The sequence below is a fragment of the Polypterus senegalus genome, chromosome 2, assembly GCF_016835505.1.
Source record: "Polypterus senegalus isolate Bchr_013 chromosome 2, ASM1683550v1, whole genome shotgun sequence".
NCBI lineage: Eukaryota > Metazoa > Chordata > Cladistia > Polypteriformes > Polypteridae > Polypterus > Polypterus senegalus.
Window position 1 is genome coordinate 122,855,504 of NC_053155.1, and position 16,561 is coordinate 122,872,064.

The 16,561-nt window shown below is 36.3% G+C and overlaps 1 protein-coding gene across 1 annotated transcript in view; it reads right to left on the reverse strand.

The window, feature by feature from the left end:
* Window positions 1-2,253: 2,253 nt before the first annotated feature.
* LOC120523304 (collagenase 3-like) overlaps window positions 2,254-16,561 on the reverse strand; it is a 30,430-nt gene continuing 16,122 nt past the window's right edge. The window contains exons 8-10 of the mRNA XM_039744514.1: window positions 13,185-13,344; window positions 6,389-6,492; window positions 2,254-3,499 (exon numbers count right to left, since the gene is read on the reverse strand). Coding sequence (XP_039600448.1) covers window positions 3,396-3,499; window positions 6,389-6,492; window positions 13,185-13,344 — 368 coding nt within the window. The 3' untranslated portion in view covers window positions 2,254-3,395. The remainder of the gene's footprint in view (window positions 3,500-6,388; window positions 6,493-13,184; window positions 13,345-16,561) is intronic.

Below are 16,561 nucleotides of genomic sequence, written 5' to 3' on the forward strand. Positions count from 1 at the left end.
GCATGTACATCTTGGGTTTTGATACTCTTTCAGAGTCCATTCCTACCTTGTGTTTAATCTTACTAGGAAAGCATTTGGCTCCCTTTATTGAAATAAACGGATTAAGATAAACTTTATCTCTCCCATAGGTCAACAAACACACTTTCCTAATTTTACTGATCTTTGACCTCCTTCTGTTTGCCACCTAATACAAACTTCTTGTCTCTTCTTGTCTGTAGCTAACTACACAGAGGAGAATCACATTCCTCACCAGGCATCTTTTAGCTGTAACAGGAGCCACTTTGTCAATTTCAAATATGTCACCAATAATACCTTTGTATCTGTTCTCTCTGTTAAATTCAGTATTAAACAATGGGCTTCTTGCTAGCCTAAAAGTCTTATTTACTGTATTTCTTATAGGTAATGTCCAGCCATGTACATGTAACAGAGGAACGGCTAGCAGACAGTTTTATGGTGCTCATTCAAGTCATTTAAATCAAAGACCTTACAAAGCCTATTGTAAGACACTCCAAATCCCTTGATTATAGCTACGCTGATCTCTCTGTGTTCTTTTACAGAACTTCAAAGGCACTTTTCAAAGAAATAAAAAAAGAATCTAAGCTTAGTTTTAGCCTGGTTTTTACAGATTTCTCCAGGTTTTAATGACCAACTAATAATAATAATAATAATAATTCTTTACATTTATGTAGCACTTTTCCCACTACTCGAAGCAATCCCCATGCAGGGAGGACCCTAGAAATGAACCCATGATCTCCTTACTGTGAGGCAGCAGCACTACCACTGCATCAGCCTAACTTTTTAATCTCTCCCTTCATCAGCCTTTTCTCATCTTTTCTCATTTTATCTGCTCTGGCTTTGTTCCCTCCTTCCCCTGCTATACTGTACATAATTGTGTCTTGTGCCATATTGTGTCTTAAAACTTTTTTCCTTTTCATTGTGGAAATAACCATTAACCTTTTTTTCCTTTACAGATGCTTATGAACACAGCGCTACACCAACACCACTGGATTCAAACAAATTTACAGTTTGATGAAGGCATAATTTGAAATCTCACAATCATGACTAAGAAAATAATTTTTAAAAATAATATTTTTTCCATGGCCAAAAGTAATTTTAGTGTGGTTCATAGTAATATGAAAATTTCATTTCAGTAGCAGTTTTTTTTTTTAATAAGTGTGGAGTGGTGAGCTGTCCAAGCAGCATAGGAGGGACTCAAGCAGCAGACTTCCAGCCAAGCAGTGGTAAAAGCTCCAGATAAAGTGGAGGGGTTTTCCAATAACTTGGCAAAGTAACGGAGTGTCCAAAGGTAGCATCTGTCAGTTTGTACAAAGGAGAGACTACATGTATTAATTTAAAAAGCTTGGAAATTCAGTTTGATTTTGATACATTAATTTTTTTACATATGGGCATAAACAATAGTTAAATATAAATGCAAAAGGTAAAAAAGTTACTGTAGATATGTGGGTTTAATTTAAGTTAATAACAAGTGCCTTTGAGATGGACACATATTGGACATATACAATATAATGCTACCTGGGCGTACTTCTTGATTTGTGAGGCAGTAGAGTTAATGATTGTGCCACCCACATTTTAATACTGACAGACATTATTTGACAAATGGCTCTCTTGCTAGCTGCAAATCAGACGTCAGTACACATTAGACACATACAGTACAGTGGCATAACTATAGGTAACACTAGTGGGCCAGTTGCACTAGACCACATGGAGGTGGATGGTGCATGATGACTTTATGGTTGTTGTTTCACAAACTTTAATATTCACATGCTTGCCTATTTGATATCAAAAATTAAAAGGTAATGGTTTTGTCATTTAGACAATTTAATAAATAATGATTATGACTATTGACCTTTTAGTTAGCTGGTGTAGTTGACATATGTCATTGATGACAATCATTTCTAATAGGATTTAATTGAATTACACATTGGGCAAAATGCTATCCTTACCTGAAGTTTTTTTGCAATAGGGCACATCAGATTCTAGTCAAGTTGAATGCATGCACACATTTTAAAAGAAATTAAAGATTTATTTAAATAAATCAGATGTACACTCTATTACATTTTGAGTTAAGGCTGGGGGGCTGTCAAAAAACAAGATATGTTAAAGCCCAATGAGGCATTCCTTGTGGAATTTTGGGCCATGGAAGAAATAAATTGTTGTTATTTTAGGTTAGTCCAATATGTGTTGGGATAAAACAGAAGTGATGGTTTAAATTAAAATTCAAAGAACACAGAATTTTTTGAACAAACTGTAATTTCAGCTCTCTTACACCTTAATTAGACTTTATTACATTCAGACATCATATACAAATAGCAAAATAATCAAACTCACAGCCCTTTAAAGCGGTAATAATAGTAACAGTTAAGTAAAGCCTAAAAGTTACTATCGAATAGCTTATTAAAGTATCATTTATTAAGTAATACTTTTAAAATATAATTTGAACATTGACAATGACTCAACTTTACATTTTCAAATAAAATTAATACTATAAAGAGTTAAACAGTATAAAAAAAAATTACCATAATAATATATATGGGGCTACCATATTTCGGTGCAGAAAATAAGTTTTACAAATTACTAATGAAAATAAATTGTACTCTGTTTAAAAAAAAATCAGATGAAGAGTTTATAAAAGATTATTTAAAATTATATTTATAACTTAAATAGAGCTGATTAGTTTTGATAATATTCTGTGTTTCACCAAAATACTTGTAGATCTTATTTTTTTCCACAATTAAAATAATAATTACAGCAAAATTAATTCATTATTAGGCCATATGAAGTAAAAGTAAAATACTTTATAGCATGTGGTGCTCAACAGCAGTTAAAATGTATTGAAAATATGTATTGTTTAAAATTCTGAACATAATAAAATCCAAAAAGAGAACATTTTTCATCTTTCCATTTTTTTTTCCACACAACTGCATTCCTGTTACAGGCTTGCAGAAATCCAAAGCTTAATTAGCATCAGGTTCAAGTCAGGAACCAGCTGACACACACACACACACAAACACACGCACACACACACACACTGCAGAAACAGTCATTCATTGTCCAAGCCTACTTATTCCAGTTAAAGGTCACAGGGAGGTGGAGCCTACCCTAACAGGCTGCTTTGAATGTGGAGAGCACACTCACACAACCACAGGGCCAATTAAAAGCTGCCAATCAACTTAACAAGAACATTTTTCAGTAAAAGATCAAAGTAGAGATATCATTAAAATCCTACACGATTGGTGCCACTCTTTCCAGATTGTATTGTGACTATGTACTATTTATAATTCTTCAAGACTAACTGAATAAGATTAAAAGCAATTTGTTTATTCGTTTTTCTAAGCCTACGCCAAGGATGCAGGGTTGTGTAGATCCACAGCTTACTAATAGCAATCCAGCCAACCATAATTCAATAGGACCCGAACCACTTTTTGTCTCTTATAATCATATTCACTCTGACGAGGTCCATTGGAAAAGTACAGGAAACCTGCAAAGCAAACACAAAAAGAGAGCTTCATACTGTATTTTGATATCTAATTCAATATTTGTAAAACAACATTAAACCTGCTTACCTCATCTTGGAAGGTAGAACAGAGGCAAGTATTTTTAAAAAGATAGTGAATAGTTTATTTTTATGTTTGTTAAAAATTGTGACATTTTAAATTTTAAAAATTTTAAAAAAATTGTTATACATTTGTTAAAAATTGACATGCAACAATTGTCTGCTTTTTTGTGTTCCTTCCACTTTCTGAGAGCACATACACAAGTGTGTATGCTGCTTCCAATTCTATGCCTGGAACACAAGTCCTTGGCTTAGCAAGCTGTTGCTAGACACCCTTAATATCATTTTCTTCTTGGCTGGACCTCTCTTTGGAATGCAGCTTCTGTGCCTTATCTAATAAAATAATCAATCACCCTGTGACACCTCAGAGATGACTCTAGGAGCCACCAGCTAAATACTTGATCAGAGACAAAGGACCATAATTCAATGATGGGTAACATTGATGGACAAACTTTGCTCCAATGGTAAACCAAAAAGGATGGGCTTATGTGCACCCAATAAACCAATGGCAAAACCTCTCACAATCCTTCCAAACACATTAACAGCTGTGTTTGGTGTTCTTCCAGTTGGTGGAGAAGGACAAACAAACTGTGAGTGCCTTCACTATACTATTGGCACGCAGAATTATTCTCCTAAACTGGAAGAATCCCAACTCTCCTCTTTTAAGTCAGTGGGTAACTGATGTTCTATATTATTTGAAATTGGAAAAAATCTAATTCTCACTTAGAGGATCTGTGCAGAACGTTTTCAAAATCTGGCAGGATCTAATCAATAATATTTTAGAATAAACTCTTAAAGCACTGAGGAAGTAGATTTTCTTCCCATTTCCTTTTTTTTTCTTTTCCATTTATCTATATCCGCCTATTAAACTCATCAATTTAGTTATTTTTACTTGTTTTAAGCTTTATTCCGTTGGCTATGCTGTCTTTCTCAGGGGTGGGGGTTGATTTGTTTTCAGTCCTATTTTTTGTAAAAATTGATCTGTTTGTATGGAATGATTACAATAAAATCAATAAAATTAAAAAAAAATGGCAAGACCTCTATTCCTTCCTTTAAAAACCTTTGCAAACCCCAGATCTGAGTTTCTTCTATTAGCTCACTGCTCTGAAACTGGCTCTAATGTCTGCCTGACAGCAGAGACACCAGTGCTTTTAGGGTGTGGCAGTAACAAAGACTAGAGCAATTGCTTCTACCTCAAAGGGTTACCAGTGTTGGACTGGAAAAATGGAACGAATGGTGCCATTAGTCCAAACTAGTTCAAACCTTGCTAAGATAGCCAGTGCCCGAGCAGAGGAAGACCATATGTAAGACATTATTTTGCTAGCAACAAAAGAACAGACACCATTTGTCTGAACCTCAAAGAGAAACTGCAGTACCGCTCACAACCAGAAGGTGTGACCAAAGCGACAAAGAAGAAGAGCCCCTGGACAACCAAGAAAAAATGTGCAGAAGATTCTTCCACATATCTGGAAAAGCCAAGGAAAGGAATAAAGCATCACTTACATTAAACCATAAGTACACCTACTTTGATTCCGAGAACTATTAATTGTAAGTTAGTAGTGAGGATAAAGCCAGCTAATGTATTATGGTGTTGGCATCACTGTAATTTAAAGGTAATAACTTTGAGGAGGATACGTTCTAGCTGTTATAAGTTTCTTACTAAACCCATAAAAATGTGCAGAACAGCTTCTCAAACACACACACGCATTCACTCACACCCAGAAACTATTGTAAGGTAAGCCAGTGCAGGCCCAGTGTGAGCAATTGAATGCAGGCATGAAAAGCTTAGTAGCTAGCTAACCACATGAACTGAAAGATTAGAATTCAAAGGTTGTGTGCCTTTTTCTATAAGAGAGAAAAAAAACAGCTAAACTGTCATAAGTTTTTGTTTTGTGTTCTTTGTTATTGTTTTTTATCTATATATATATGTTGTAAATTTATATACTTACATACAGTACAGGCCAAAAGTTTGGACACACCTCCTCATTCAATGTGTTTTCTTTATTTTCATGACCATTTACATTGATAAAGCTCTAGTATGCCAGAAATATGAGCAGATCTATAAAAAATAGCCACCCTTTGCTGGTTTTATTTCAGGTGACTACCTGTTGAAGCTCATCGAGAGAATGCCAAGAGTGTGCAAAGCAGTAATCACAGCAAAGGGTGGCTATTTTGAAGAAACTAGAATATAAAACATGTTTTCAGTTATTTCACCTTTTTTTGTTAAGTACATAACTCCACATGTGTTCATTCATAGTTTTGATGCCTTCAGTGAGAATCTACCAATGTAAATGGTCATGAAAATAAAGAAAGCACATTGAGTGAGGAGGTGTGTCCAAACTTTTGGCCTGTACTGTATATCCATTTGTTATTATCCTTATTTTATAAATGTAATTATTTTGTTTATTGCTTATTTGTTGAAAATAAGTCTATCGCTACATTTGGATCACAACAGAAATGAAAACATTTAATGTAGGCTTTTGCTGATTTATGAATGTGATTCATAAATTGCATAGATCTACTCATATTTCTGGCATACTAGAGCTGTAAAGTGACACAGAGATCCCCCACTCAGCCAACATTAATTTGGCTTGCCTGGTGTGGATGTATTGTTAATTGTTTTTAAATAATTAACTAACTGATCATTTCAACCCTTTCCTACACAATTTAGAGTTAAAATTAGAAATGTTTTCCCTGCTTTAAATTCCCTCTCTCTTTAAAATCTTTTCTACCTAAATTCCCAAAATGGATTGGAGACCAAAGGCACCACATCTCAATCTCAGATCATTTTTCTGAATTGTGGCTTATACTAACCATAGTTTTCAAAAGCTGAATCTATATTTCCATCGATTCCTGGAAAATCTTGTTTGATGTGTCTGGGATAGCCTCTGTCCATTGTTCTTTTCTCTTCATTGTAACTAACACAAAACAAAACATATGGTTACTGAGTATAAACTGTGAACACTTAGTTGTTAATTATCAGATACAATCATTAGCTCAATTAATAACTTCTACCTGAAACATTTAATAAATCTTTAATTGAAATCTATTTCTAGTTTCAGTGATGTGCTGGAGAGCCACTACTCCTTTCCATCCCTGTATATGAATTCTTCTATTCTTTATCTCTTGCTAAGAAACAAGTCACTACTGTTTGTGCTTTTCTGCTCAAAGCAACTTGCTGATCCCTAAAATTATTCTCAATTTTCAAGAGTGACCTCTTGTTATCCCCCTTATATCCTATATTTAAAAACAAATAAAATTTAAGTTTATACACAGCTCATACTGAACATCCAGCAGGCTTTATCCTATGGGTCTGGTTATTGACCTTTACTACCTTATCTGTCCCCTCAGTATCTCAGATTCTTTCCTCCATATGTTTTGGAATTACACCACCACCACCTTCTGCTCCTTTGTCTAAGGCTCTTTTTTCTTGATCCGTTCTATTGCCAATTTATTTTCCCTTTACATTCATCTGTTTCTGGACCTTTATACTTTCGTTCTCACTTTGGCTTAGACTTTTCTCCCTGGGCTCTATTTCTATGAAGCTAACTACAAACTTTTGAATGACTTTTTTTCTAAACTCTCCAAGGTGCACTTTAAGAGGTCATCTATCGCTAGAATCAGGCCTTGGCTATCAGTTATACAAATGGTTAAGAACTGTGTGGTTAGCTGTACATGATATGTGGCTCTCCCAACCTATTTTGTCATTTTTTTCCTTTTAGCTTTTAGCTTTTGGTTTGATGACTGAGCTACTGTTCTCTGTTTTGGATGTTCTGGCACCATATTTTTCTATTTTTAATATAAAATTTATCATCACTGATGCATTATATTTGGAAAATGTTGAATTAAGTTTGAAAATGAAGAAGAGTTACATTACATAGCTGCATAAAGTTAAACCTTTTAGCTAATTAGTTTATACTTTCATCTTCTGTGAAATCGGTAATAAATTAACTTCAAATGTTCAAAAAAAAAATTTGTTATTGATTTTTTTAAAGTTTTTATACTTAATAGTACCATACCAAGGTGAATTGGGGACACATTGGAATAATGAGCATCCTACTAAGATCACTGGCTCTTTTGCTGGCTATAATAGATTCAGGGTACAAGTTATACATTCTTGAGGGTGCTAAGGCAGACAACAAGGAAAAATATATATTAGGAGTAGGAACCTATCAGATGCTCATATCAGTAGGTGACATTTTCGGAATGTTTTATACTACAACCATTTTTGAAAAAAATTACTGCATGGACTGAAAATCACCCTTAAAGGATATGTTTATTATTTTTAAAATTGAAGTTATTTTTTCATGATCATGGTACAGTATATATATAAATATATATATATATATACAGTGAACTCTCGTTTATCACGGTTAATTCGTTCCAGACTCTACCGTGATAAATGAATTTTCACGAAGTAGGATTCCTTATTTATAAATCGAATATTTTTGCAGTTAGAATATAGAAAACCTGTTTACGACCTTCTAAATACGTTTTTTAACATTATTAGAGCCCTCTAGACATGAAATAACACCCTTTAGTCACCATTACACTCGTATTACCCAATATATTAGACAAAATAAGAGAACATAAGACATATTAGACGTTACAAATATCATATTACTAGGCGCACTCGCCTTTTAAGGCGACCGACTTTTATCCTCAATTTTTGTGCGCTCCATGTGTACATCAGGCATGTAAGTGTAGAGAATGAGAACATCAAAGTGCCCATTCATATCATCTCCCGAAAACCTACGTTTTTTTTATCCCCTCAAGTGCCTGTCCAAAGTCGTACAATGTCAGCCTGAATCTGTACCACTAAAGACGGAGTTTCATGCACTAAATAAGCTATAGATGAGAATAAGCAAGCACCATCTCCCCTGATATTTACTACGTGAGGCATTTGTACTCCATCAACATTAATTATTTCCAGAGACATAATTTTGTCTATTTTTCCAGCGCATCGCGCACAAAAGCAAGGGAACGATGAGAGCACTAGAACTCTTCTCACATCGCCGCCTCGCCTCGCCGCAAGTAGTAAGTCTGTAATAAGCGGAATACCGCTACGCTTTGCACTCATGGGACGGAAGGACAATCCCGAACGCTTTTTTATAGTAGATTATTGTACTGTACATTTAATTGCACACAACCATTAACCTATGAAGGCACGACCTCAGTAGGAGAGTCTTCAGAGGTGGTGCAGTATATTCAGCAGGTGCGTTGTTGTCTTCAGTGAAGAAGTACTAGGCAGTAGGTGTCTGGGTGCGCGGCTGAAGAACATCTTGATAGGCAGTTGCTGGCACTGTCTTTTCATATGCGTGAGGAGGCTTTTGTAGGGTATTGCCATCTTTAATCATATCCAAGAGTTTCACCTTCTCCTGGATAGTATGCATCTTCCTCCGGCGCTTAGTTTTATTGTCAGAAGGATTAGAAAAAATAGTACGTTTAGGAGCTATTGTAGGGCTTAGATAAAAGTTCTCAGAAAGTGCATGCGTAGTGACGTAAGCGTGTATGAGAAAAAAATCACGATAGAGTGAAGCCGCGAAAGTCGAAGCGTGATATAGCGAGGATCACTGTATGTATATATATATATATATATATATATATATATATATATATATATATATATATATATATCTCACACACGTGCGACTAGGAAGACATTGTATGGACCAAGCAAAGGTAATTCCACGCCAGGCCAGGGGGTGGCGGGGTGCACTAAACCTTCTCTTGTTACCTCTACAGACCAGCCGCGGGAAAACCTGTCTGATTTAAAACAGATGACGCCTCTTCCGGTTCCGGCCAAGAAGAATATCACTTCCGGTTCTGGCGCCTAGAAGAATATCACTTCCAGTTACAGCTGACTAATGAAGAAACATCACTTCCGGTCCCCTTACATCACTTCCTGTCCTATCCCATCTTGTCAACCCTTCTTCAGTTCTGTTTTGGACTCGGTATAGACAACATCTCTGTATTTTCAAAGACTCTTTTGCAGCCAGAAATAATATACGGGTGGCTACCCCAAACCTTTTTGAAGTGTGTCAAGTGAAATCCTTTTACAATATATTCATTTGCCACATTAAACCGCATTCTAAAATGAAAATTTTTTAACAAATTAAAAAAAAAATAGCCTGAGTTTTCATTTATAATGGAGGTTAAGGAAACTAGTGTTCCAGTATCCCTTACCCAACATTAAAGTCTTCAGGTAAACAAGCATCTGTGGCTATAACTCTCTAACAGCTCAGGGTCATTCCTGAAGCCTGAGCTGTTACATCATGTAACAAAAGGGTATCCATTTCCATGTTTAATTATTGGAGAGGGTGGAATATTTGATGATAGAAGGCCAGCAGTTGCTTGAATATTGATGCCAAGTTTGATGAGTCTTTGGAGGGGGGCAATGCTAACTGATGGTATTAGTAGGTGCTATAATTCAGTCTGTGTATACATTTTGCCTCCACCTTGTTTTGGTAAATTATTAGATTTCTACTTTCTCTTAGGGATTTTAAATTCAAATTTGGTGTTCATTTTGCAAATTTACTCAAGTTCCATTTTATCTAGATGACCTTTTGTTTCTTGTGAGCACTGTTATGTTTTTCAAGTCCTTTCATGAAAACTTTCATGCCACATGATGTCACCGCTGGTACACCATAAAATGTCTTCATTATGCATTGACTGACCCATAAACTCAGCACTTAACTAGTGATTCTTTCAATTGATAGTTTTCCTGGTGAATGTATTTAGTACTGTCTGTCTGTGATTTTGATTAGCATTTTTGTATTGACAAAACATTGAACAGTTACTTGATTTTGACCTTCACATATTTATTTGACTATGCAACACCTTCCGGTGTTATTCAAACAACCATTTCTACGTTTCCCTCTGTTGTCAGAACAGAAAGAGGTGGCAAAGGTCTACACCTTCTTTAAATACAATTGAGGCTCTGAAAAAAAAACATAAAATTTTAGGGTTGCCAGTAGCATTATCATGGAGGTAAGATCAAATTAGTTTGACAATGGGCTTATTCTGTCTTTCCTTTTCTATTAAGGAGCTCCTTTTAAGGTTCCCACATCACAGACACTAGGTGTGCACTTCTTCTGGTGCTTAGCATTGTTCTTCTTGCTCTGAAGTAGGAATTGTAGAGATAAGAACCCATATTGCAGATGCAGAAAACAGGGGGATGATATGTGATAGGAATGGGGCTTTATGTGGCCCTGACAAAAATAAGAAATGGATCTTTGAATATTTTCATTGGAAAAGTTTCAAATTTCACATAACACATTTTGCATTTTCAAAAATGAATAAAAATATTTTACGGGGTCAAACAGAAGCAGTGAGGAATATATTACATTATTGTTTTTTATCTATTTTGTGTTTTTTTATTTTTAAAAAGCTAATTCTTTCAATTATTTTTCCAAAAATAATGCATAGTTTTCTTTGTCCGTTGTTATAAAAATGACTGTATCATGGGAGTATTTTGTTGTGAAGCCTGTATCATAATATGTATTGAATGTTTATTTAGTGTATCGCCTCGTGCCTGTTTAAAATGTATGCCTCCTATGCATGTGAAGAGTACCTCTGAAGTAAGGGAGCACAAAAACAGGGAAAGGACTTTCAAGTTGCTAAGGGAAGATCCCCCAGTCTGATAGGTGGCTACTGTATACATATCCATTTGGAATATTTTATCATGGACAGGCTACCTGTGATTAGCCTGGCTCTTTAAATAGGAGTTGTGACTCAGCCCTACAAATAAACCCGGCATCACTTGACAAAGGGCCAGAAGGTTGGCCATGTAAGTCCCAGAGAGCATTCTTGTGCTTGTAAGTTATTTTTTTGGGATACCTGGACAAAACTTAAAAGTTTCTCTCCAACCCATCACTAAGCTTGGAGTCAGGGAAATTGCTGGTGGCAACAGCTTTACTTTTGAGAGCAAGCCAGATGAGAAGTATTGATAGACAGGTTGGTGTGACGATGCAGGTTCGCTGCATGCTCCCATCTTCTGTCCTGGAGCCCTTTAACCCAACACCATCGGTAATGTCACTGATGAGCTTGCAGTGAGGCACAACAATGGAGCAAGGGGATGGTGTATAAAAGTGCGAAGTGCTTTTATTAAAACAACAATCAAAAACAATGTTCAAATAAAATAAAGTGCAGTGCCTCCAGAATCCTTCAATAAATAAATAATCCTATAAAACTGAAACTTGGAGGTTAAAATCCAAAAGAAAAAAAACTCTTAAAAACAACGAGGTTAAAACAATGCAGGACACAGTCTTTTAAAAACAAGCCAGGTGACTTCTTTACCTGGCAGCTCCCCTGCTTCTCCCATCTGGGCTTCTCAACAGGGGAGTTGCCCTACCTGCAGCTGGCTTGCTCTGCCTGCTTCAGCTGATCGGATCGCCTCACCGACCCCTGGCTCTGGTAGGCTACTCCAAACAGTGACTTGGGTTCCACAGTGACCAGGGCGCCCACGCTGGGGAATGCATATCCCAAGTTCCGACTCCTGCTGCCTTCCGCGGAGAGTCATCCGCCTTCCGGTCACTCCCGCTCTTCAAAATAAACTCAGCGAGAGTGACCACTACTTCTCCACCTCGGGTGTCAGCCGAACACCCAGGCTCCCTGCTCAGCTGCACTCGCTCGCTCTCCTGTACCGGCTTTCTCCTGCTGCTGCTGCTGCTTCCTGCCTACTTTCTTCCTCCACACACTTGCAACCTCCGTTTCCTTCTTTTCATTCCCTCTTAGCTGCCTCGTGCTTCTATTTATGAAGAGGACGTGGCAGCTGTGGCAAATCAGCAGCCCCGAGAACAATCACGGATGTGAGCGGTTTCTCACCTATGCACTTAGGTGAGAAACGCCCACATCACGAATCATCCCGGGAACCGCTTCAGCCACACAACCACCACACCCCCTCGCTAAGCCGCGAGTGCGGTGATTATTTATTAAAACTGGCCTTTTTGATGGGAGCCGTGGACCTGCTATACCACAGTTGGATGGTAAGGAAAACTAATGATAGTTGTGGTACTTGTGAATGGGCTTTTTTTGCTTTATTTTTTACTTATTCTCACCTCTAGTGTTTATCCCTCCTCTGGTGTTTTACTTTTAAAATTGACATGCCTTTTTTGCATGTATTTGGCATCAGTGGCATACAGTTAGGAGACATCTCAGGGGTACATTTTATTTTCCACAGTTGTATTCATGCTTGCATGGCTTTACTCTTGACACTTCAGTTTTCTTGCTCAGCTCAAACAGATGTACAGTAATTAGGTTGACTGGCAGATCCAACCCGAACAACTGTGTATCTGCTGCTAGCGGGATAGGCTCTGGTTCCAGTTGCAAACCTGTTCATGCCGACCTTCCATGCCATTTTTCATGAATGGTTTGGTGAAATTACTTTTCTTTGTTTTAAAATGTAACTGAATGATCATTCTTTGCTAATTTCAATTTTTCTACATGTATCTTAAGATTCGAAAAACAGTGTGGAAGGCTAATCATATAGTATTATACTTTCATTCTCATATGAAAATATAATGATATATTTATATCCAGAAAAAACACATAGTAGTTATTTAAATGTTAGAAACAGCCAATGCTTCAACTTGAAAAAAACATTGCTTACCTCCAGTATCTTGATCTCACAAAGAAAAGTGTTCTTTTAATGTCTGCTACATACACAGCAGCATCAATCTTTCTTACACTGTGTGGAAAGCCCAGATCATAAATTTCCTTTGGATATCCAGATAAGCTATAATAACCTCTAGTAGCCCAGTACTGGTGTCCTATATAAAAAAATAAAGAGAATAAAATATTAAACTTTCATCAAAAGAAAATATGTATATATTCTTCTTTCTTTTCATCTTTTCCCACTTTTATGTGCTTGATCAATCTTCTCCATACAGCTTGGTCCTGCACCTCCTCACCAGTCAATTCCCTTTTCCTTTAGATCTTCTTTTACTTTATCCATCCACCTCTGCCTTGGTCTTCTTTCCCTGCACTTCCATTCCCATCATTCTTTTGCCCCCATATTCATTGTCTCTCCTCATCACATGTCCAAACCAATTCAGCCTGCTTTCCTATAAATTGCACCTCTTATTGTCTAATTTCTTCTTCTGTCCTGTTTTGTAACTCCAAAACATCCATCTCAACATTCTCATTTCAGTCACATTTAACTTCTAAGTGGTCTCTGTACTGCCCATGTCTCAGTTCCACATACCATTGCTTGTGTTACCACTGTCATTTATTTATTTTTTAAGGAGACTGTTTAAAATCATATCATTGGTTTTTTGTATTAGGGCTTACTATACTTTTCCAGGACTACTCTTTAACATCATTCTCTGGGTTTAGTCTCTGAAGACTGTTTAAGATTATATTTAATGCTAATTGTATTTGGACTGTATTGTCAATAGATATCTCAATTTTACTCCTCATACGCCTCTGCTGGAGGGCTTTTTTGTTTTGGACGTGCTCTGTCTCTAGGTATGTCAGAGGACTGAGACTTTGTGAAGAGGGGTCTAGCCTCACGTGGAGAGGGAGGCTAAATGAGGGAGGGGGGAGTAGGGGGGAGAGAACAAGCTATCTCTAATCTTTCCTTTTAATCCTTGTAAGTGCCAACGCAACAATAGGTTTCATGTCAGTAACTCCTGGGAAAATTGGAAATTAAGGTCAAAGTTGTCTTATCTTAAGTTAAGACTAAAAAATGACAAGAAAAGTTCAGAAGCAATGTCTCCATGACCAAACAGTTAACTTTGTGAGCTGGAATGTTAAAGGTCTGAATCACGAATTAAAGAGAAAGAAAGTATTCTCTCATAATAGGTCTAAACGCTAAAATAGCAATTTTACAGGAGACCCACTTGGCTTCTGTAGGAATACTCTGGGGAACCCTGAAGGCTTTCTTAAGAGGACAGATTATCTCATATATTTCCCACAGAAGTAAATTGGAAACCAAGAAGGTAACAGAGCTAATCAGTGAAATTACTAGAATAGATCAAGAATATGCCAGGTGTCCAAATTTGGCACTTCATAGGAAAAGGCAGGCTCTGCATTCAAAACTCAAACTCTTGACAATTAAAGAAACAAAACAACTCTTTTTAAATCAAGACATCATTACTATGAACACGGAGAGAAAGTTAATAAGATCTTAACTCTACAAATCCACAAATAAAGAAGACAAGACACAATCTAACGCTTTTCTGGATGCATTACAGATACCACAAGTAGATACTCTCAGTGCAGAGGAATTGGATAAACCTCTGGGACTATCAGAATTACTAGATGCTATAAACTCACTTCAGAGAGGGAAATCAGTAGGCTCTGATGGCTACCTTGCCGAATTTTATAAACAATTCTCAATTAAGCTGTCTCCCCTTTTATTGGCAACATTTACATAAGCTAGAGACAATAAAATTCTACCTCCAACTTTTCACCAAGCATTAATTGCTGTCTTTCCTAAGCAAAATAAGGACTTGCTAGAAGGACTGAAAAAGTGCTTCCTTCGGTAATATCACAAGACCAAACTGGACTTATTAAAGGCAGACACTTAGCTTTGAAACTTTGACACCTGTTTAATATAATATATTCACTCACAAAGTCTAACACCCCGGAGATATTATTATCATTGAATGCAGAAGGCTGTTCACTTAGTGTTCATCATGCAACCTGACAGAGCTTGAACAATTTTATGAAGAAGAAGAACGGGCTGACACAGACTGAAGACTGTCATGGTTGCCAAACATGCAGCTATTAAATGCTGACTTAAAGGGTGTGATCAGTTATATTGTGTTTATATTTGTAATTAATTTAGATCACTTTGCAGAGACATTTTTTCTCTTTGACATTAAAGTGAGTCTTTAGTCAGTGTCATAAATGGCAACTTAAATTAAATGTGATTCAAAGTTGTATAACAATATAAGTAAAATGTGAAAACTTCAAAGAAGGTGAATATTTTTTATAGACACCGTATATACGGTATATAGCTCTTATACAAATACACAAAAATGCTTAACATTCATTTTTCAAGTTGCAAAATAAACTGGGAACAAAGCCAACAACTGGATGCTAGCCAACTTTGAACCATTTTATTAAGAAGGAGAGTTCGCAGTAATTATAGGTTATTCTTTTTAACCTGTAGCCCATTTGCATTAAAGGAAATATAAAAAAAAAACATGATTGAAAGTCAACTCCAGGTGTCTTAACACGCAACTGATACAGGCCCAGACAGGAGATGTCCTCTTTTAATCGTGCACTGGAATTTTATGAGAAAATAACAAAAACATGCAGTATCAGCGGGACACTTGTTTTTGATAGCCATTATAAAGACAGTAGAGACGAATGCCCTCAAATGTTTAGCGAATGTATTAAAATACTCTGAAATGAACTAAAATCAGTCAAATCCTTACCGATGAACTTATACAGAAATCGTATTGAGGCTGATATCTGGAAATTCATGTTTAATGTGAATTATAATATAAAGAAATATAAAATTTAATACTGCTAAACAATACGTGATTTAAAGTTAGAAAGCACACCATATGGAAAGGACATAACACTATAAAAGGTTAATCACAGTTCACATGGAAAACGGACAGGAGTGGATGCTAGGCAATATGGTACACCAAGTTATTCTTAAGGTACAAAAATGCATCACATTTGAAATATAACAAACAATTTTAACATTCATATTATAAGCAGGACATAACTGCACTAATGCAGAGAAAAACAACCAAATTATTCCAGGAAAGCATGGCATATGGAGACTACCACTTAACTTGAAATATTTACTTTAAAGTACTAAAGTTAGTTCAGCTTGTTTAGGTCAGCCTCAATGGGAAAAAAAAAACCTTCTAATACATTACTGCTGCTGCTATTGACCAACATATTTGTCATGCTGTTTAGTACTAGATTTTAATTCTTGACAAGTGATAATTTGTTCACAAAATTGTAAAGTGTGGTTTCCTGAGATATTGTCAATGACTCAGTCATTCAAAAAGCGATAGGCTA